Here is a 21,982-nt window from a genome sequence, read left to right as displayed (position 1 = left end):
CAGGCGTTTCTGTGACTGCCAACGTGAGTCCTGCATGGTGTGTTGCCTCCCTGGTGCCAAGGTAAAGGACATTCTGCGGGGGGGACGGGAACAGCCAGAAGTCATGGTTCATGTGGATACCAATGACATAGAAAAGGGATAAGGTCCTGCAGTCAGAGTTTCAGGAGTTGGTTGGGGGGGGGGGTGGTGCGGAGGGGAGTTAAAAAGCAGGACCTCAAAAAAGTTGTAATCTCTGCATTACTCCCAGTGCCACGCGCTAGTGAGTACAGAAAGAGGAAGATACGGCAGGTTAATGTATGGCTAGAGACATGCTGCAAGAGGGAGGGCTTCAGATTCTTGGGGCATTGGGGCCAGTTCTGGGGCAGGATGGACCTGTTCAAGACAGACGGGTTGCACCTCAACAGAGCTGGGACCAATATCCTTACAGGGAAGTTCACTAGTGCTGTGGGGGAGGGTTTAAACTAATTTGGCAGGGGGATGGGTACCAGGATATAGCATTAGAAAGGAGAAACAAGGTGCTCAAAGGATTGGGAGAGACAGATAGCACTAGAATAAGAAAATACACAGTATTAGGTGGGATTAGACTGAGAGAGAATAAGAGAAGGTCTAAGATAGGTATAGAGTACGTGTGTAAATGCACAAAGCGTGGTAAGTAATAGGTTGGTGCGTTGCAGGCTCAAATAGCCACGTGGGAATATGATGAAGTGGCTCAAAAAAGGGCAGGACTGGGTACTAAATATTCCTGGATACAAGGTGTTCAGGAAAGACAGGGATGGAAAGAAAGGAGGGGAGGTGCCAGTGTTGATTAAGGAGAATATTGCAGCGCTGGAGAGAGAGGATGCCGTTGAGGGGTCAAAGACAGAATCTATTTGGTTAGAGTTAAGAAACAATAGAGGCACCATTACACTACTGGGTGTATTCTATAGGTCACCAACTAGTGGGAAGGATATAGAGGAGCAAATTTGCAGGGAAATTACAGAGAGGTGCAAGACCTATAGTGATAATGGGGGACTTCAACAATCCTAATATAGACTGTGAAAGTAATAGTGTAAAAGGTAAAGAGGGGTAGGAATCTCTTAAGTGTGTTCAGGAGAACTTTCTTGATCAGTATGTTTCCGGCCCAACGAGGAAGGAGGCATTGATGGATTTGGTTCTGGGGAATGAAGTGGGTTAAGTGGAGCAAGTGTCAGTGGGGGAACATTTAGGGAACAGTGATCATAGTATCATAAGATTTAGATCAGTTATGGCAAAGGACAAGGAGCAATCTAGAGTAAAAATACTTAATTGGAGGAGGGCTAATTTCAGTGGGTTGAGAACGCATTTGGCCCGGATAAACTGGAATCAAAGATTGGTAGGCAAAACTGTAATCGAACAATGGGCAGCCTTTAAAAAGAGGAGATGGTTCGCGTACAGTCTAGGTACAGTCCCAAGAGGGGGAAAGGAAGGGCAACCAATGCCAGAGCTCCCTGGATGACGAAAAAGATAGAGTAAATTGAAGCAGAAAAAGTATGACAGATGTCAGGTTGATAATACAAGTGAGAACTAGGCTGAATATAGAGAACAGAGAAGAAAAGAAAAGAAATAAGAGGGGCAAGAGTGTACGAGAATAGACTAGTGGCTAACATAAAAGGGAATCCAAAAGTCTTCTTTGAGCATATAAATAGTAAACGGGTAGTAAGAGAGGTGGGGCCGAATACGATATTGATAGATTAGGTGAATGGGCAAAATTGTGGCAAATGGAATTCATTGTAGACAAATGTGAGGTCATCCACTTTGGATCAAAAAAAGGATAGAACAGGGTACTTTCTAAATGGTAAAAAGTTAAAAACAGTGGATGTCCAAAGGGACTTGGGGTTCAGGTACATAGATCATTGAAGTGTCATGAACAGATGCAGAAAATAATCAAGAAGGCAAATGGAATGTTGGCATTTATATCTAGAGGACTGGAGTACAAGGGGGCAGAAGTTATGCTGCAGCTATACAAAACCCTGGTTAGACCGCACCTGGAGTACTGTGAGCAGTTCTGGGCACCGCACCTTCGGAAGGACATATTGGCTTTGGAGAGTGCAGCGTAGGTTTACTAGAATGATACCCGGACTTCAAGGGTTAAGTTACGAGGAGAGATTACACAAATTGGGGTTGTATTCTCTAGAGTTTCGAAGGTTAAGGGGTGATCTGATCGAAGTTTATAAGATGTTAAGGGGAACAGATAGGGTGGATAGAGAGAAACTATTTCCGCTGGTTGGACATTTTAGGAGTAGGGGGCACAGTCTAAAAATTAGAGCCAGACCTTTCAGGAGCGAGATTAGAAAACATTTCTACACACAAAGGGTTGTAGAAGTTTGGAATTCTCTTCCGCAAACGGAAATTGATACTAGCTCAATTGCTAAATTTAAATGTGAGATAGATAGCTTTTTGGCAATCAAAGGTATTAAGGGATATGGGCCAAAGGCAGGTATATGGAGTTAGATCACAGATCAGCCATGATCTTATCAAATGGTAGAGCAGGCACGAGGGGCTGAATGGCCTACTCCTGTTCCTATGTTCCTATGATTAGGGATCAAAAAGAAGATCTACGCATGGAGGCAGAGGAACGGCTGAGGTACTAAATGTGTACTTTGCATCTGTCATTACCAAGGAAGAAGATGCTGCCAGAGTCTCAGTAAAAGAGGAGGTAGTTGAGATACTGGATGGGTTAAAAATACAGAGGACGTACTAGAAGGGCTGGCTATACTTAAAGTAGGTAAGTCACCCGGTCCAGATGGGAGGGGTTGCTGAGGGAAGCAAGGGTGGAAATTGCAGAGGTGCTGGCCATAATCTTCCAGTCGTCCTTAGATATGGGGGTGGTGCCAGAAGACTGGAGAATTGCAAATGTTACACCCTTGTTCAAAAATGGGTGTAAGGATAAACCCAGCAACTATAGGCCAGTCAGTTTAACCTCGGTGGCGGGGAAGCTTTTAGAAACGAGAATCTGGGACAAACTTAATAGTCACTTGGACAAGTGTGGATTAATAAAGGAACGCCAGCACAGATTTATTAAAGGCAAATCTTGTTTAACTAATTTGATTGAGGTTTTTGATAAGGTAACAGAGACAGTTGATGAGGGAAATGCGGTTGATGTTGTGTATATAGACTTTCAAAAAGCATTTGATAAAGTGCCGCATAATAGGCTTGTCAGCAAATTGAAGACCATGGAATAAAAGAGGTGGTGGCAGCATTGATACAAAATTGGCAAAGTGATAGGAAACAGAGAGTAGTGGTGAACGGTTGTTTTTCGGACTGAATGAAGGTATACAGTGGTGTTCCCCAGGGGTTGGTACTAGCACCACTGCTCTTTTGGACATATATTCATGACTTGGGCTTGGGTCAACAGGGCACAATTTCAAAATTTGCAGATGACACAAAACTTGGAAGTGTAGTAAACAGTGAGGAGAATAGTGATAGACTTCAAGAGGTTATAGACAGGCTGGTGGGAACGGGCAGACACTTGGCAGATGAAATTTAACGCAGAGAAGTGTGAAGTGATACATTTCGATAGGAAGAATGAGGAGAGGCAATATAAACTAAATGGTACAATTCTGAAGGGGGTGCAAGAACAGAGATCTGGGGGTATATGTGCTTTTATTTACCCTCACCTGGGCATGATTTTAGCACCCGCAATCGGGTGCATTCCTGGCCGGGGTGGGGGGGGGGTGGGTGATGAAAATCGGGGATTCCCAGGGCGGGTCGGGAGCCCGGCTCCAAACCGCCCAATTCCAGGTTTCCCACAGACACGCTGACATGCGCACGCAGCCCTCGCGGGGTGCCACTTAAGCTATTTATTTTGGTATTTCAGGTCGTTTACAGACCTGATTAACGAGATATTTTAGATGGGGTGGGATTTTACAATCAACTAGGACTGTTTCCCGTACTGGAGGAAACACTCCCAGTTCAAATGGACATGTTGCAGCCATCAGCCTGTGGCAGCTGCAAAGGTCCATTTGATGGGGGTGGGGGGGGGGGGGGGGGAAGACCCTCACTCATTGCAGGAGGCCACTCTGTCATTTTGGACAAAGTTTGGCCTCCACCACCCTCCTCCTAACAATAAAATTCACCAACTTGCACGCTTACCCCGGTGTCCAGACACATGTACCTACCTTGCGGACCCCCTCAGATGTACATCTTCCTGATGGGGGCTGCCGTAGCTGCAGTCATGACCTCCTCGGAGGGCGAACAGCATCACCAGCCTCGCCGGCCACGCCGTCCACCTCTGACACGTGCAGCCCCACAACACAGTGCTGTGACACATCCACCTGCACAGCAGGAGGGAGGGCAATCACAGAGAGAGATGCGTCGCAGAGGGCACTACCCCCGCCACAGGGTCCACAGACCGAGGCTCAGCTTCCTGGACCTCTCTGAGCAGCAGTGCACACGGAGGTTCAGAGTCACTCGACATGTAGTCATGGACACTGCAGCCTCCTTCATGCCGAGCTGCTCCCGGCTGGCCCAAGCACCATCGTCTTACCTGTCGCTGTCAAAGTCACCACTGCCCTCAACAACTTCTCCTCCGCATCCTTCCAGGGTGCCACCGGGGACATAGCCGACGTCTCTCAGTCGTCTGCACAAAAGAGCCCTGCAAATACACCTACACCCACTCTGCAGTGACACAATGGGTGGCATCAGTTGTGGGTCTTCATTGTGATCCTCAGGAAAGGGCATTATTGCACAAACCAGGCAAGATTCGCAAAGACGTGGCAGTAGTGGTGACAATATAATATGTGATGTGAGTTGCTCAGAAATTAAATATAAGTAAAAACCATGACAAACCCTCAAACACCCTTGTGCATCCCCTTCATGCTCACGACACGTTTGCCTTACGCTGCCTACTGCACATATGTGATGCATGCCCTGTGGCTGCAGCACAGGTAGTGGCAGGTTGAGTGAGGCTGACTGTGAAAGAGATGCATGAGAGGGTGAGTATGAGATAGAGCCATGAGATTGTATGAGAATATGTTGAGTGGTAGTGGCGGGATGAGTACTGGCGAGGTGAGTAAGTGCAGGTAACATGAGGATGAGGTTTGAGTGGGTATGAGGGGTGATGTGACAGGGTAGTGTTGGCAGTGCAGAAGGAGATCTGGGGTGGGGGCGGTGATGTGGCAGATGGAGTGTAGGGGAATGAGTAAGTACACTCACTTTGGCTGACCTACTTAGGTCATTGCAGCGCCTCCTGCACTGTATGCAGGTGGGCGACGTTGGTGGTGCAGGTGACCTCCTCTGCCACCTCGAGCCAGGCCTTCTTGGTGGCAGAGGCAAGCCGCTTCCTCCCGTCCGCTGGGGGAGGGGGGGAAAGATATCTGTCCTCCCCCTCCTCCTCACCCCATCCAATGATACCTGGAGTGAGGCATCATTAAACCTGGGAGCAGCCTTCCCCCTGGGCTGCTCCATGCTGTACTTTTTCCTATTTCTTGCAGCATCAGTCAGTGGAGGACTGCCCCTTTAAATAGAGCTCCTCCAGCTGACAGACCTTTCTGCGCATGCGTAGTCCGCCTGCAGCGCAGCTTAGCAGCGGGGAACCCGGAACAAGAGGTAAGTGGATCCAATTAGCCTGCGATTGCGCGCGGGGCGGACTGATTTCACCGGGCGCGTTACCCACGCGCCCAATCGCCCCCCTGGTAATATCGTGCCCCCGATGTCTACTCATGCACCCCTTTCAGCAAAGCTAATTTCGTAGCAATCAAAGCAGTAACCACTGCCGATTTTTCCCCCCTTAAGCACGGGGCACGAGGCCAATTGTTATACCACAAATACTTCCCAGCTGATATCAACTAAGTCATCATAGACTAGAGGTCAAAAGCTTTCATCCTTAGCGACTAATTTATTGTCAAGGGAGCTTACCTGTCTTGAATATCATATTGCATGTTCAGGTCATTAATAACAAATGGAGTCCTGAGCTTTGCATAAGCCACTGCTTTGTCCAATAGAAATCCTCAAAAAGAAAAAAAAGAATAGCGAATTTAGGATTTCTAACTCATACTTGAAAACATGCTTTAAGGGACAAAAAAATTTCAAAATTACATGACTGAATGATATATTCCGAAATCTGTTTGCGACGCACGTAAGCTCACTCGAGATCTAAGGGGAAAATTTACAAATTCATGCTCCTGATGCGGAGCTTTACCCACTGGGAGCATGTATCGGGAATTCAGGCTCTATCTTTCTCTCTACCAAATGCACAATTTGCCATCCATTAATTTAAGCCATAAAATGATCTCTCACAAATCCATCAAGAGATTCCCCACTTTCCACTAAAAAAAGGTTACATTTAATTTCTAAACAACATTGTAAACAGAAGGGTTTGTGACTAATTTTTTTGTATCCTTTGTCCAGTCAAACCTTTCTGACGTAGTTATGCAGGCATAAAATGAAAAATAAAATTTAACTCTCTATATAACAAAGGCTAGTCACAGCATGCAGAGATTTAATCTGCTAGATGAACAGCTGTAACAGAAATTTTAGGTCCTTGGCATAAACTTGGATTTCTCCAGAGTAACTGATCTACATTCAATGTGATACAGCAATGACATTAATTGTTGCTTTAAATCAGTGATCTTTGGAATAATGTATCCAAACTATCCTAAATGCCAACTTTAGTCTGTAAACTGAGCTACATCGACTTTCCCATTCATAATAAAAAGTAAAATTAAACCGGACTCAAATGATTGCCTCAACAACTGGTGTGCACAATGGTGGGGGTGCTACAATTGGCCTTAGTAGCCCTGGACTAGGAAAGAGAAAAATAAATCAGCTAACTAATCCATGTCTGATTATTATCCAGTGACTGCTGCTGGGAAAGTGCATGTGGGTCTGTCAGATGGAGAAGGATGGTGCTTGACTGTAATGCTTTCACAGTCTAATAGGTTGCCAACTCTAACCATCTGGGCTAACCACCATGAAGAATAGCTACTTGACCGAGGTACTGGAAGACTGTCAATACCAGCAAAAGTCAGCGCCTATAGGAGAGATGGGGAGAATATTGGTCTATGGCACTGGAGAAACAGAATTTTAATAAAACCAACCTATGAAATTATTCATTATTTAAATAGCTTGTAATAATTTTCACTGGGATATTCATGGTTTTCTTTTTAAAATCCCACAAAATTAATGATACCACAAAAGTAGCTGCAGCAGAATTGTGTTTTGCACATGAAAATTAACAGCATTTATTTAAGGAATTAGTAAATTCAAATTAGTTTATCAGATTAAAAAGGATCCCCTAATGACAGATTTCTTAAGAATGAGTAATTGAGCCATGCAGGCTAGTAAGGTCTTGGGTATGATCACCAGTCTGTGATGAGTTAGTTGATCTCAAATAGGCCGATAACGGAGGAGGAAGATGCTACATTGGCTTCAGTGCCCTTGGGTTAGGGAGGAGAAAGTTGGCCAATGTTCCTGGTCACTACTCAGTCACAGCTGCTGCAATGCTTATGTGTGGATCTTGGGTGAGGACAGGTTCAGATTCAACTGTGATTCCCTCCATGACTGAACAGCCTGCCAACACTCATTGTCAAGGTTCATACAGGAATAACAGGCAAGGTACTGGAGACTGATCAGGATCAGTGATACCGTATCTTCGTGAGGAACCTCCTTTTGCCTTAAGGAAAGATATGGGGTGAGATTTGAGCATTGCTCAATTATGCTTTCTTAAAAATACTGTTACTAAGGTAACCTTTTTAATGTGATAAACTAATTTGAGAAAGTGGAACAAAACAATTAAAAAGATGACTTGAAGGGCTATAATTGTCCTTTAAAGCTGAAATTAATTCCAAAAAAAATGCTACTTTATAATATTCAGCATTCAAAAGCTATTAAAAATCTTGTAGATGGTACACATTAATTCTAAATTGTGCAGAGAGAAAAGACATTGAATAAAGCAAATGGATCTCAGCACTCAAAGTATGATCTGATATCATATGCATCTCAAAACTGCTACCTTTTGAATGGAAAGAAATGAGGCAATCGCAAAGTGGCCATTTCTCCACCGGCTCGTTTAGTATAATGTCTTCTTCAAATATCACAGTAGTGATGTACTTGAACCTGCAAAGTCGTCCCAGAATCTCACTCATTGGCTTGGACTTAGATTTCTTGGCCATGGCACAAATTCCAACCACAATCTGCCTTTCTGGTGGCTACAGGACAAAGCAAGGTCACAGTACACATAATTAATCAAAATAACTCTCCATATAACATCCCCTGTAACAACTGTGTGTTTTTTCATAAAAAGGGCAGCCATCTAAAAGGTACTGACTAGAAACATGCCCTAGAACTGTAAATATAAAACTTTACTGAGTGCTGAAATTAACAGTTTACAATTTATGCCTTCATTTAAATCTAAATTTAAGTTTCAATTTTCGCATACAATATGACAGTATATGAGAAGCCAAAATGTACTCAGAAATTAATCAGTACTCAACACTCACAGAATCATATTCTTCATCCTGATCAAAATCTTCAAACTCTTCAGGTTTCATTTGCTGCAGCAGTGCATCACATTCCCCATCTTCACACCCAAGAAAGAAGCTGGGAGGATCATTTTCCAGGCCGTGAGCAGACATGATTGTTCAGGCCTGCGCTTTATATCAATAACTAGCAGCCAAACTGCCAGCTATAAAAGCACCACCTTCTGTGCACAGCTGTGCAACCAAACAAGGTTGCTCAAGCCTGACTGCTTGATATGTGATTAGCTGCCAAATGCACTTAAATTCATTACTGGAAAGTCTACATACATATTTTTAAGACTTGCAGTATATCCCAGATCATGGACTATTCTTGGAGACTCTCGATGAGGTTACATTCTTCCTCCTAAAAAATGGAGGGGGGCAAAATTTCACATTAGTATTAGGTAATCAAATTTGCAGTCAATCAGATAGACTCACAACAGTATAAATCTGCCATCTAAGTCATACAATTTAAATTGTATGGCTTAAACCAGGAAATTGAACATAAAGGCTTGAAATTAAAAACAGCTAAAGTAACATTTGACTGTAACAAGCGATGCAGAAAAAAATGTAAAGGTTATTTAAATTAACGTCATACTCAGTTAGAATTATTTACTCAAGGTATACATACACACTACGAAAAGACAATGGGGTACTTTCCACTTTGGGCGCATTCAGGAAATTGCGCCCAAAATGTGCTTGAAATTGCACTGGTTAGGTTACTGTTCAAGTTTCCGCTAAAATTCATTTGCATAATCGCAAACCTAAAATCTCCCATTAACCAGCGCAATTGGACAGCATAATGGAATGTAATCGTTTCTTTTTCTTCTTTCCATTAAAAAGTATTGTTTGATGTATTTAAAAGTGGTAACCTGGTGCAGTTGGATTAATACAGCTGAAAATGGGTTTATCAGCAAAAAGAAGCATTTTTAATTGGGGTGTGCAGTCCTCCACCTGTGAGTAACTTGATTTAAAAGCACCGAAAATTACTTTAAAAAACTATACCAAACCATTTAATCGTCTCATTCGTGTGCACTAGTCAGTTTCTTAGTAAATTTAAATATTTTTTGATATGTTAAAACATGCCTACTAGTGCCTGTGCACCTAAGAAAATGAGCGCAATTTGAAGAGCCTTCCCGAACCAGCGCAATCACACAATTTCGACCAGTTTTGTGGGCGGGGCCTGTTCCGGGCTAATTGAATCTTGAACCAGCGTAAAAGATTGTGGAAAACATGAAAGTTAGTGTTTATGGCGTAACTCACTAACGTTTAAAATTCCCCAATCTTTTGCGCTGGTTTGGCTGATTCCACCCAGATTGTGCTGATGTTACCAGAGTAAACTCGACCCCAATGTATGCAACAGGACTCCTAGGACTTAGAAATCTAGACAAGCTGTACTTTACTGCACACAACCTACTCTTGGAGGGGGAGGACAGAGAAAGAAACTATAACAAGTAATAGTGTGGTTTCAAAGATAATCAGTCCAATTAGATTATGTAAGATGCAGTACACACCTCATTGTTGTGACAAACCTTGTACAAGAGTTGAAAACAATCCAATTCTTCATAAGACAACCATTATGTGTGAAGCATGCACATTCTTAAATGAGCTCTGATAAAGGATTCTATCATAAGTGTTAACTTATATTTTTCTTTAAGATGTTGACTGAACTGTACTTTCCGATTTTGTTTTGGTCATTATAGTGTCTCACCTTCACTCACCACAATATGAAGGTAATGAAAATTTATAGGTCCAGAATTTGCTGGAGTTAGTTAGACTTTTTTCCTCACCCTTCAGCTCGAAGGAATGAAGGAGAAGGAAATAGGGTGAATTAGATTCAAATTAGGTACAGAAAGATTGGATTGAGAGAAAAAAAGAGAGAAAGGAAACTTTAAAAAAAATTTAATTTTGAAAATCTCTAAGAATAATTTACTATCTGTAGGAATGAGATTCCACAGTTTCAATTGTTCCCTTTCTGGGCTGGAGAGGTTGAGTGGCATTGCAGGAACATAAATCTAGTCATTAAAAGGGTCCTTACACTGTTAAGTACCAGCCCTAACTTTCTGTGGTTAGTTTAATTCATATTTACTGTGCAAATGCAGCAATTTTTGAAACTCACGGGGAGGTTGACGGTGAGCTTTTCGCGAGGCTAACGGCAGAGTGGCGCAAATCGTCCAGCAATTTGTGGCGATTCGCAATTCACGAGGTATCTGTTCCTCACCACAAATTTCTGGGTTATTTACACACTAATAATGGCGGCTTGTATGATGCAATTTTTCTAAAATTTGTATTTAATTAACAATGAAGTGATAACTTTTATGTACATCAGGTTGACATCGGCTGAGGATTGGAATACATTTACATTTTTGACACCAGTATCAGTATCAAGTCCTCCCAAGTATAGCATGGTTAGATGATGTTATACTTACTTGGCTAGCATTAGTACGGTATTCTGAATAGTCTGTCTCAGTTGTACCAGTCAGTTTATAGTCACTACACATAGGCATATTGGTTTCCTCTGATCCAGTCTCACTACCATGCACAAATGTGCTGCGCGTGTGTTACAGATATTCCTGTACAGTCACGTTCAAATTTTCAGAGGAAATCAAAGGATCCAGTGGATTTATAGAACAATCCCAACATGCACCAAGATACTCTTGGTTCTGAAAAATTGCGTCATCTTCCCTTCTTAGACTGGAGCCAATTTATTCTTCCGTCACTGCACCACAACTTTGGGTGGTTCTAGGAGGGACGCATCCAAATCACAGCAAGAGTTGGTTGCCCCATTCCATAATTTTTCACACCAAATTAGTGCATTTTATGAGAATCTTTACTGGAACAAAGCAATCTTCCCTCTTTCTATCTTAACCATGTAATTCAAAAAAGCATCCCGTACTATACCAAGTCAGTTTTTCCAATTCACACACCAACCTCCTTATATGGCCTTTTGAATATACATCATCAATAAGCGTGATTAGTGTGAACCTATGGCCACTATATACTGCCCAAATTCTTTTTCCGCCCACCCCGACTGAAAGCGTCAACTCCTAATTAAGGTACAGTTCCATGGTTGTCAGGCAACCCTCATTATCATGCACAATGTTGCCTTTTTGGTGTGCAGAAATTATAGGATCCTGAGGATTCCTTTCCTCCATGACTTGCCCTTCAACACACTATTCGTGTCTTATAAATTTGTTATTTTACGAACTCAGAACAGAAATCAGCCCTTCATCATACAGCTCAGTTACTTACTGCCTTAACCAGGTGACCGAGGGGCAGCACAAACTTACTTTTTTCTCTCTGTTTCCCCTCCTCCCTCCCCAGTGAAGTACAGTGTAATGTTCCATTACATTTAAAAGGTACTATACAAGCGGCTTTTAAAGCAAACAGAAAAGGAGATGTTCAACAGTAATGAACTAGATTGTAGCACTGGTCTCAGAAGAGCGATATGTGGTCGGGTGGGGGGCGGAAATGGGAAAGGCAGGATGGAGGCTTGGAGAGAAGATGAGAGGCAAAGGTATGGTAGATAGGGGTAAGGGGGAAATCGGGTGAGGGCGACACTCAGGGAGGGAGGCAACAGAATATAGGGTTGAGCAGCATCAGTGTTGATAGGACACAAGAGAAGGAGAAGCAGAGTTAGGCAGAGCAGAGTGGGAGGCAAGAGTGGGAAAGCTGGCCAGTGCATAGGGACTTGAAGGAAAGAGTAACAATTAATAGTCCTCTGCCCCCTCACCACCCACCCTAATCAGCAGGGAATGGATGGAAGATTATGTTGGATGGAAGGCAACAGCGGAACGATCAGCAGGGCAGTCCAAAGTGGGAGTATTTATGGGATGCAATGACAGCACAGGGTTGGTAGGAAGGAGGATGGTGGGAACACAAATGGGTACTTGGTGGAATAGGAGTGAGGAACTGGGTTAGCAACAGGGAAAGGCGATGGGAAACGTACCACCAAGGGTCGCATGCCACATGTCCCCCAGTCGCCGCTTGCAGCACCCACCCCCCCACCCCACGTCTCACTTCCCCACCACATCACTCCCTACCCAAAAGGAAACAAAGGAAGAGACAAGCAAAAAGAAACAGGGACAGAGAAGCAGGAAAGACACAGAAGGAGACAAAACATGAAATGCAAAAACAAGAGAGACTGCAAGTCCTCCAATTACCATAACACCCAATCTCAAAAAAAAAATCAGTGTCTGCTCCATGAATACATGGCAAAACATGTGACTACATTTTTAAAAAAATCTTTTAAAAATACCAAATGTGTATCTAATGGCCACAAAAGAGTGGCTGCTTTCAGAAATGTGGAGAAAGATGCAACAGTGAGGCAACTTTGCATAAGCCTATTGTAAGAGAGAAGACATACATTTATGAAGTCACAAAAACTTCTTAGAGCAATTCACATACAATGAACTATTTGAAGTGCAGCAAATGTTATGTAGGCAAATGTAGCAGCCATTTATTTCTTGCACAGCATGATCCCAAAAACAGCAATGAGATAGATGATCAGTAAATCCTTGTGATTTTTCTGTAATATTGATGGAGGAAAAAACATTACTGAAGACACCAAAAGAACTCCCTGCTTTCTTCAAATAGTGCCATTGGATTATTTTTTAATGTCCAACTCAACAAGCAGATGGGATCTGAATTCTCATCTGAATGACAGCCCTTCTGACAATGCAGAACTCCCTCAGCATTGCACTGGAGTGTAAGCACACACTGCTATGATAGCTTGGGGCAGGGCACTAGAGATGATACTTGAATGGCAACATGTAGCAGAAGGAGAGGGAAATAAAGCAAACTTCCTGCCAAGAAAGATTAGGAATGCAATGACCTTGTAGAATCTTCCCAATTCATCAAGAGAGCATTCTCCACACAATGTTGAAGTGAACTAGCAGAGTCACATTTGCTGAGATAACAGATACATAAAGGGAATAATCCCCTTTAATTTGCAACATCACAACTTGGGAAACACCTCCATATGGCCAAACTACCTCTTGCACAGTAGAAGAGCTTTTCTGCCCTAAGCCATTTCTTGAAAAATGTATTACTGCATTCCTTGCAAGACCTGAGGGGACAGCAAGGTGGCAGCGTAGTATGTGGTGAATTCTCCTTCAAAGAACCTACAAAAAAGGTAATCTTCTCGATTTCATCCTCCACACGCCAATGAAAAATAACTAAACAGCATTCAGGATGAAGAGGAAGAGGTCACGTGTTGAAGGATGCCCGAGAAGCAACTATGGAATGAGTGGAATTACCTTACATTCAACTTTTATGTTTCCTGCCAGCTAGATTGTAACAATGTAGCATATTTAACAGACCATATAATATGGTGACAAACTTAGCAAGCAACTTAGATCCATATAAAATAAATAAGTGCCAAGATTGGTGAAAGGTATTTTGTGAATTCAAAGTAAAAGGCAACAGCCAATAGGCATCCACAAAATGGAAGCATTTCTTGTACTGACTTGTGGGGAAGGAGATAAAAATTAGTGATCATACTTTTCTGATCTAAGTGACACTAGGAGGCAGCCTTCGACATAAACTGGGGACCGTACTAATTGCTGCAGGCTCAAGATGCCCATCAGACAAGGCTGATTTATTACTAGTCCCTGAATCGCACTGATCCAACATACTGAAACCAGAGCCACCAAACTTGCCGTTTCCAACATGGCATATCACGGGTGCTAACAGATTTGAAAGGAAGGTAGCTCAATTTTTGCAAGGTTAGTACCAGAGGTCATTCATTTGGATTAATTTTCCAGATCACAACCATGAATTGGGACATAATTTATTTAAAGTGCTAGATGGACTTGTACGCTACCCATCTGCCCTGAGCCCATTCTGTAGGTGACCAATGACATTGCTGAACAACAATGTGAAAGTAAACACGCTTTAGATTTATTGCAGTTAGCCAGTCCCCTGGACAAATCTGAATGATCTGAGGGAATGTTACCATCTTGAACCAAATTTCAAAAATGTAGAGCACCAAGAAGCAAGCATGGTTGGCATCAGTACATAACAGTTCTCAAAAGAATGCATCTGGCCCTTAATCGCAGAAATGTAGTGCTGGGCTTTGGAAGAAAATGCCTTCCCAAGAGATGCAGAGTCACAGAATTGATTGGAGTTTGGGGTAATACTGGCTAGACACCTTATCAGAGTGGCTATAGTAGGTGCCAGGCATCAACTGGGTTATGCAAGTCAACTCCAGTGAATATGGTACAAGGAGAAATAGTTAAATGTAGTACTGACCTATGCCTAGATGACACCAGGTAGTACACCTAGCAGAACTCTGTATCTTTTAATTCAGGGTATTCAGCAGTTGTTGGAGCCAGCCCCATTTGCTACAAACTGAAAACCCATACAGGTGTCACAGGTGACCATGCAGTCAACAAAACAGCTGTGACTATCAGCTCCTGTGAGGACACAGGTGCATTTCACGCAGTGCTTAAAAACCTACACATGTGGAGACCATTTTAATAACAAAATACTGCTTAAACACAAACATTTTGCAGGATCTTGAAGAACTATGGCAAATAAGGACTGAACTGAAGATGATTTTCTACTTCTGGTACCACAAAAAAGTTTAGCTATTTAAAGAATGGCTGGATTACTGGCACTAGTGAACACTTAGTCAAGCTGAGAAAAAGTAAACTGACAGTTCAGGATGGAGCATGCTATTATGCTCTATGCAAGAGTAGAGTTGGTCACAGAGAGAACACCCTGCATATCAGGTGGTCATAAAAGACCTAAAGGAAGGCTGTCCCTTTATTGGATTTCCACCCCCTCCCCCCAACCCAAGCAAACATGGCCAAACCAATTCAGTAGTGTGTGGACTATATGATCTGTAGAAGAATGTGTAGCATTTGAGAGATGGCAACTGTTCCTGCAGATTACATGAAAGTTGTAAAATCTTGTTGGATTCATATAGCAAACAATGAATCATTTACTTCCCCGTAGTACTTGCAGCTACAAAAGCGTCAATCCTCCCCAAGTCAAATGACAATATTATATTGCGAAGAATGAATCTGCTAGAAGTTTTCCAAACACCTGCTAACTCTCAGCCCATCACAACAGCAGCAAGCAGAGGTTAGCAAAGACTGCTTCTGCTGCATTTGAAAATCTGGTTCAGTAAAAGCATTTTTCTAGCCACACCCAAGCATACTGAGATATGCTTCTACTAACTAACCAATAAGGAGACACCGGATTGCCCCAGTATCATCAAACAAAAATGCTCCCCTTTTAGAGAGGTACAAATAATAAGGAACTAAAACATAAAACAAAGGAAACTTATAAAATTAAATAATAATGTTATTACCAATATACACTACGCCCTCCATTCCCCACCAGTTGCTGAAGGCCTCAAGCATACTGGAGGACACCACGTGCTCCCTCTCCAGAGCCACCCGGGCGCGGACAAGACCACGGAAGAGAGGCAGACAGCAAGAGCAACCACCCCCACAGGCCGCGTCCAATCTGTTCCTGTGGATGGCTATCTTGACCAGGCCCAAAAGCAGATTCACAAGGAGGTCCTCCTACTTGTCCGCCCTCCTCCGCATTGGGTGGGGAATGGAATCCCCAAAGATCAGGAGCGTGGGACTGAAGTGGAGCCAGAAGTTGAGGATCAGCCCCTTCAAATAGTGGCAGGGGGGTTGCAATCTCTCGCGATGAACAAAAATATGAAGGACGGTCTGGTCCATATGCAACCTCTGGTTTTGAGCAATGCACCTTTTTGACATCTCAGGTGAAGCTGGAGTACACTGGACCATGACCACGTGCCCTGAGCCCGGAGCGAGCGGGGTCCGTGGGTCTGCAACCCTCGATTACGTCACAATGTGTTGGAATCACCAACGGTGACCAGGGGGAGCTCGGGGCCAACGGCCCGGGACTCGGGGCCTGCTCCTCAGGCTGCGACCGGGGAAGGGGGTCATTGAACCCAAAGCCGAGAGTGGCGAGCGCACACCGGGACGGATCGGAGACTTCGCATCAAACACGCTGCCCGAGAGCCGCAGGGCTGTAAGAGAGGGAGGCGGAGAACTGGCGTGTCCTGATGCCCCGGCCCTCCCCCCTCCCCCCTCCCCCCGGCCCTCTCCTCTCCCCTGTCCCCCCTCTCTCCCCTGTCCCCCCGGCCCTCTCCCCTGTCCCCCCGGCCCTCTCCCCGGTCCCCCCGGCTCCCCTGTCCCCCCGGCCCCCCTCTCTCCCCTGTCCCCCCGGCCCTCTCCCCTGTCCCCCCGGCCCTCTCCCCTGTCCCCTGTCCCCCCCGGCCCCCCTCTCTCCCCTGTCCCCCCGGCCCTCTCCCCTGTCCCCCCGGCCCTCTCCCCTGTCCCCTGTCCCCCGGCCCTCTCCTCTCCCCTGTCCCCCCGGCCCTCTCCTCTCCCCTGTCCCCCCGGCCCTCTCCCCTGTCCCCTGTCCCCCGGCCCTCTCCTCTCCCCTCTGTCCCCCGGCCCTCTCCTCTCCCCTGTCCCCCCGGCCCCCCTCTCTCCCCTGTCCCCCGGCCCTCTCCTCTCCCCTCTGTCCCCCGGCCCTCTCCTCTCCCCTCTGTCCCCCGGCCCTCTCCTCTCCCCTCTGTCCCCCGGCCCTCTCCTCTCCCCTGTCCCCCCGGCCCCCCTCTCTCCCCTGTCCCCCCGGCCCCCCTCTCTCCTTCCGTTACCTGCCTCCTGCTCCTTCGCGCTGCCACAGACTCCGGCTTCCCGCAGGTTCTAATCCGATCCGTCCTACCGTAAAAACCGTCCGGACAGATCCGTTTCCGCACCCCCACTTTCTCGCTTCAGTTCCGCTTTTAGAATTCGCCAACCAGGTTCTGAGGAGCTGAGTGGTTTGGAAGGAAGTTATTTTATGTTACTTAAACCGGTCTACTCTTATTCATCAGAAATGACAATCACTCACTTTGGTTTACAGTGTGACCCGTTTCAATGGCTGTTAAATTGAAATAGACACAGTTCCCAATGTGTGAATGGCTTTGTCAGCGTCAACCATGGTGTCGCCAGTCACATTAGGTTGACCAAAGGATTGATTGATGCAAAACTAATTTAAATACATTCATTTAGTGATCCAACCATGGCTAACTAGAGAAGTTAAGGACAGTATTAGATTAAAAGAAGAGGCTTACAATGTTTTTTTTTATTCGTTCATGGGATGTGGGTGTCGCTGGCGAGGCCAGCATTTATTGCCCATCCCTAATTGCCCTTGAGAAGGTGGTGGTGAGTCGCCTTCTTGAACCGCTGCAGTCCGTGTGTTGACGGTTCTCCCACAGTGCTGTTAGGAAGGGAGTTCCAGGATTTTGACCCAGCGACGATGAAGGACTGGCGATATATTTCCAAGTCGGGATGGTGTATGACTAGGAGTGGAACGTGCAGGTGGTGTTGTTTCCATGTACCTACTGGTCTTGTCCTCCTAGGTGGTAGAGGTCACGGGTTTGGGAGGTGCTGTTGAAGAAGCTTTGGCGAGTTGCTGCAGTGCATCCTGTGGATAGTACACACTGCAGCCACAGTGTGCCGGTGGTGAAGGGAGTGAATGTTTAGGGTGGTGGATGGGATGCCAATCAAGCAAACTGCTTTGTCTTGGATGGTGTCAAGCTTCTTGAGTGTTGTTGGAGCTGCACTCATCCAGGCAAGTGGAGAGTATTCCATCACACTCCTGACTTGTGCCTTGTAGATGGTGGAAAGGCTTTGGGAAGTCAGGAGGTGAGTCACTTGCTGCAGAATACCCAGCCTCTGACCTGCTCTTGTAGCCACAGTATTTATATGGCTGGTCCAGTTAAGCTTCTGGTCAATGGTGACCCCCAGGATGTTGATGGTGGGGGATTCGGTGATGATAATGCCGTTGAATGTCAAGGGGAGGTGGTCATTGCCTGGCACTTATCTGGCGCGAGTGTTACTTGCCACTTATGAGCCCAAGCCTGGATGTTGTCCAGGTCTTGCTGCATGTGGGCTCGGACTGCTTCATTATCTGAGGGGTTGCAAATGTAACTGACCACTGTGCAATCATCAGTGAACATCCCCATTTCTGACCTTGTGATGGAGGGAAGGTCATTGATGAAGCAGCTGAAGATGGTTGGGCCCAGGACACTGCCCTGAGGAACTCCTGCAGCAATGCCCTGGGGCTGAGATGATTGGCCTCCAACAACCACTACCATCTTCCTTTGTGCTAGGTATGACTCCAGCCACTGGAGAGTTTTCCCCCTGATTCCCATTGACTTCAATTTTACAAGGGCTCCTTGGTGCCACACTCGGTCAAATGCTGCCTTGATGTCAAGGGCAGTCACTCTCACCTCACCTCTGGAATTCAGCTCTTTTGTCCATGTTTGGACCAAGGCTGTAATGAGGTCTGGAGCTGAGTGGTCCTGGCGGAACCCAAACTGAGCATGGGTGAGCAGGTTATTGGTGATTAAGTGCCGCTTGATCGCACTGTCAACGACACCTTCCATCACTTTGCTGATGATTGAGAGTGGACTGATGGGGCGGTAATTGGCCGGATTGGATTTGTCCTGCTTTTTGTGGACAGGACATACCTGGGCAATTTTCCACATTGTCGGGTAGATGCCAGTGTTGTAGCTGTACTGGAACAGCTTGGCTAGAGGCGCAGCTAGTTCTGGAGCACAAGTCTTCAGCACTACAGCCGGGATGTTGTCGGGGCCCATAGCCTTTGCTGTATCCATTGCACTCAGCTGTTTCTAGATATCACGTGGAGTGAATCGAATTGGCTGAAGACTGGCTTCTGTGATGGTGGGGATATCGGGAGGAGGCCGAGATGGATTGTCCACTCGGCACTTGTGGCTGAAGATGGTTGCAAACGCTTCAGCCTTGTCTTTTGCACTCACGTGCTGGACTCTGCCATCATTGAGGATGGGGATGTTTGCAGAGCCTCCTCCTCCCGTTAGTTGTTTAATTGTCCACCACCATTCACGACTGGATGTGGCAGGACTGCAGAGCTTTGATCTGATCCATTGGTTGTGGAATCGCTTAGCTCTGTATATAGCATGTTGCTTCTGCTGTTTAGCATGCATGTGGTCCTGATTTGTAGCTTCACCAGGTTGGCACCTCATTTTTTGGTACGCCCGGTGCTGCTCCTGGCATGCTCTTCTACACTCTTCATTGAACCAGGGTTGATCCCCTGGCTTGTTGGTAATGGTAGAGTGAGGAATATGCCAGGCCACGTGATATCTAGCTGGAATACAATTCTGCTGCTGCTGATGGCCCACAGCGCCTCATGGATGCCCAGTTTTGAGCTGCTAAATCTGTTCTGAATCTATCCCATTTAGCATGGTGATAGTGCCACACAACACGTTGGATGGTGTCCTCAGTGCGAAGACGGGACTTGGTCTCCACAAGGACTGTGCGGTGGTCACTCCTACCAATACTGTCATGGACAGATGCATTTGCGACAGGTAGATTGGTGAGGACAAGGTCAAGTAACTTTTTGCCAAAAAGAGTGGTAAACCTGAGGATTGGGAGGGTTTTAGAAATCAGCAAAGGACAACCAAGAAATTGATAAAGAGGGAGAAAATTGAATATGAGAGTCAACTAGCAAGAAATATAAAAACAGATTGTAAGAGCTTCTACAAGTATGTAAACAGGAAGAGATTAGCGAAAGTAAATGTGGGTCACTTAGAGGCAGAGACAGGAGAAATTATAATGGGGAATAAGGAAATGGCAGAGACCTTAAACAAGTATTTTGTATCTGTATTCACAGTAGAAGACACAAAAAGCATACCAGAAATAGTGGGGAACCAAGGGTCTAATGAGAGTGAGGAACTCAAAGTAATTACGATTAGTAAAGAAAAAGTACTGGAGAAATTAATGGGACTAAAAGCTGACAAATCCCCTGGACCCGATGGCCTACATCCTAGGGTTTTAAAAGAGGTGGCTGCAGAGATAGTCCATGTATTGGTTTTGATCTTCCAGAATTCCCTAGATTCTAGAACGATCCCCGTGGATTGGAAGGTAGCAAATGTAACTCTGCTATTCAAGAAAGGAGGGACAGAGAAAACAGGGAACTATAGGCCAGTTATCCTGACATCAGTAGTAGGGAAAATACTAGAATCTATTATTAAAGTGCGTAGTAACAGGGCGCTTAGAAAATCATAATGTGATTAGGCAGAGTCAACACTGTTTTATGAAAGGGAAATCATGTTTGACAAATCTATTAGAATTTTTTGAGGGTGTAACTAGCAGGGTAGATAAGGAGGAACCAGTGGATGTAATAATTTGGATTTTCAAAAGGCATTCGATAAGGCGCCATTCAAGACGTTGTTACACAAGATTAGGGCTCATGGGATTGAGGGTAATACATTAGCATGGATTGAGGATTGGTTAACAGACAGAAAACAGAGAGTAGGAATAAACGGGTCATTTTCAGATTGGCAGGCTCTAACTAGTGGAGTGCCACAAGGATCAGTGCTTGGGCCTCAGATGTTTACAATCTATATCAATGACTTAGTTGAGGGGACCGAGTGTAATGTATCCAAGTTTGCTGATGATACAAAGCTCGGTGGGAAAGTAAGCTGTGAGGAGGACGCAAAGAGGCAGCAAAGGGATATGGACAGATTAAGTGAGTGGGCGAGAAGGTGACAGATGGAGTTTAATGTGGGGAAATGCGAAATTATCCACTTTGGTAGGAAGAATAGAAAAACAGAATATTTTTCAAAAGGTGAGAGACTTAGAAATGTTGGTACTCAGGGGGATTTGGGTGTCCATGTACACGAATCACAAAAAGTTAACATGCAGGTACAGCAAGCAATTAGGAAGCTAAATGATATGTTAGCAAGGGGATTGGAGTATAAGAGTAAGGAGGTCTTGCTGCAATTGTATCGGGCCCTGGTGAGACCACACCTGGAGTACTGTGTGCAATGTTGAATACCAGTGAGTGTGTTGACACCTCAGGGAATGTAGTCAGGAACAAATCCACGGCACCATGGGAGACTCAGCTGCACAGAGGGGCAAAAGAAATACAGTTTTTATAGGGGATTTGATGGGCGTTTCTGCAACCGCTGACATAAGTCCCGCATGGTGTGTTGCCTCCCTGATGCCAGGATAAAGGACATCACTAAGAGGGTGCAGAACATTTTGAGGAGGAAAAGGGAACAGCCAGAAGTCATGGTCCATGTGGGAACCAATGATATAGGAAGGAAAAGGATCGAGGTCCTGCAGTCAGAGTTTCAGGAGCTTGGGAGTAAGTTTTAAAAAGTAGGACCTCAAAGTAGTAATCTCTGGATTACTCCCAGTGCCACACATTAGTGAGTATAGGAATAGTAGAATAAGACAGGTAAATGGATGGCTGGAGAAATGGTGCAGGAGGGAGGGCTTCAGATTCCTGGGACACTGGGACCAGTTCTGGGACACAGACTACAGATTGAAGGTGATCGGCAAAAGAGAAAGAGGCGACATGAGGAAACATTTTTTTACGCAACGAGTTGTAACGATTTGGAATACACTGCCTGAAAGGGTGGTGGAAGCAGATTCAATAGTAACTTTTAAAAGGGAATTGGACAAATACTTGAAGGAAAATTT

The 21,982-nt window shown here is 45.0% G+C and overlaps 1 protein-coding gene across 1 annotated transcript in view; it reads right to left on the bottom strand.

Annotated features, from left to right (window-relative positions):
• Positions 1 to 17,216, bottom strand: part of ppip5k2 (diphosphoinositol pentakisphosphate kinase 2) — a 159,086-nt gene extending 141,870 nt beyond the window's left edge. Inside the window, exons 1-4 of the mRNA XM_067982914.1 lie at positions 17,125 to 17,216; positions 8,457 to 8,838; positions 7,970 to 8,165; positions 5,875 to 5,965 (exon numbers count right to left, since the gene is read on the bottom strand). Coding sequence (XP_067839015.1) covers positions 5,875 to 5,965; positions 7,970 to 8,165; positions 8,457 to 8,591 — 422 coding nt within the window. The 5' untranslated portion in view covers positions 8,592 to 8,838; positions 17,125 to 17,216. The remainder of the gene's footprint in view (positions 1 to 5,874; positions 5,966 to 7,969; positions 8,166 to 8,456; positions 8,839 to 17,124) is intronic.
• Positions 17,217 to 21,982: the final 4,766 nt, after the last annotated feature.

This window comes from Heptranchias perlo, chromosome 4, assembly GCF_035084215.1.
Source record: "Heptranchias perlo isolate sHepPer1 chromosome 4, sHepPer1.hap1, whole genome shotgun sequence".
NCBI classification, from domain to species: domain Eukaryota; kingdom Metazoa; phylum Chordata; class Chondrichthyes; order Hexanchiformes; family Hexanchidae; genus Heptranchias; species Heptranchias perlo.
Note: the sequence above shows the minus strand (reverse complement) of the source record. Positions and strands in the feature narration are given on the sequence as shown.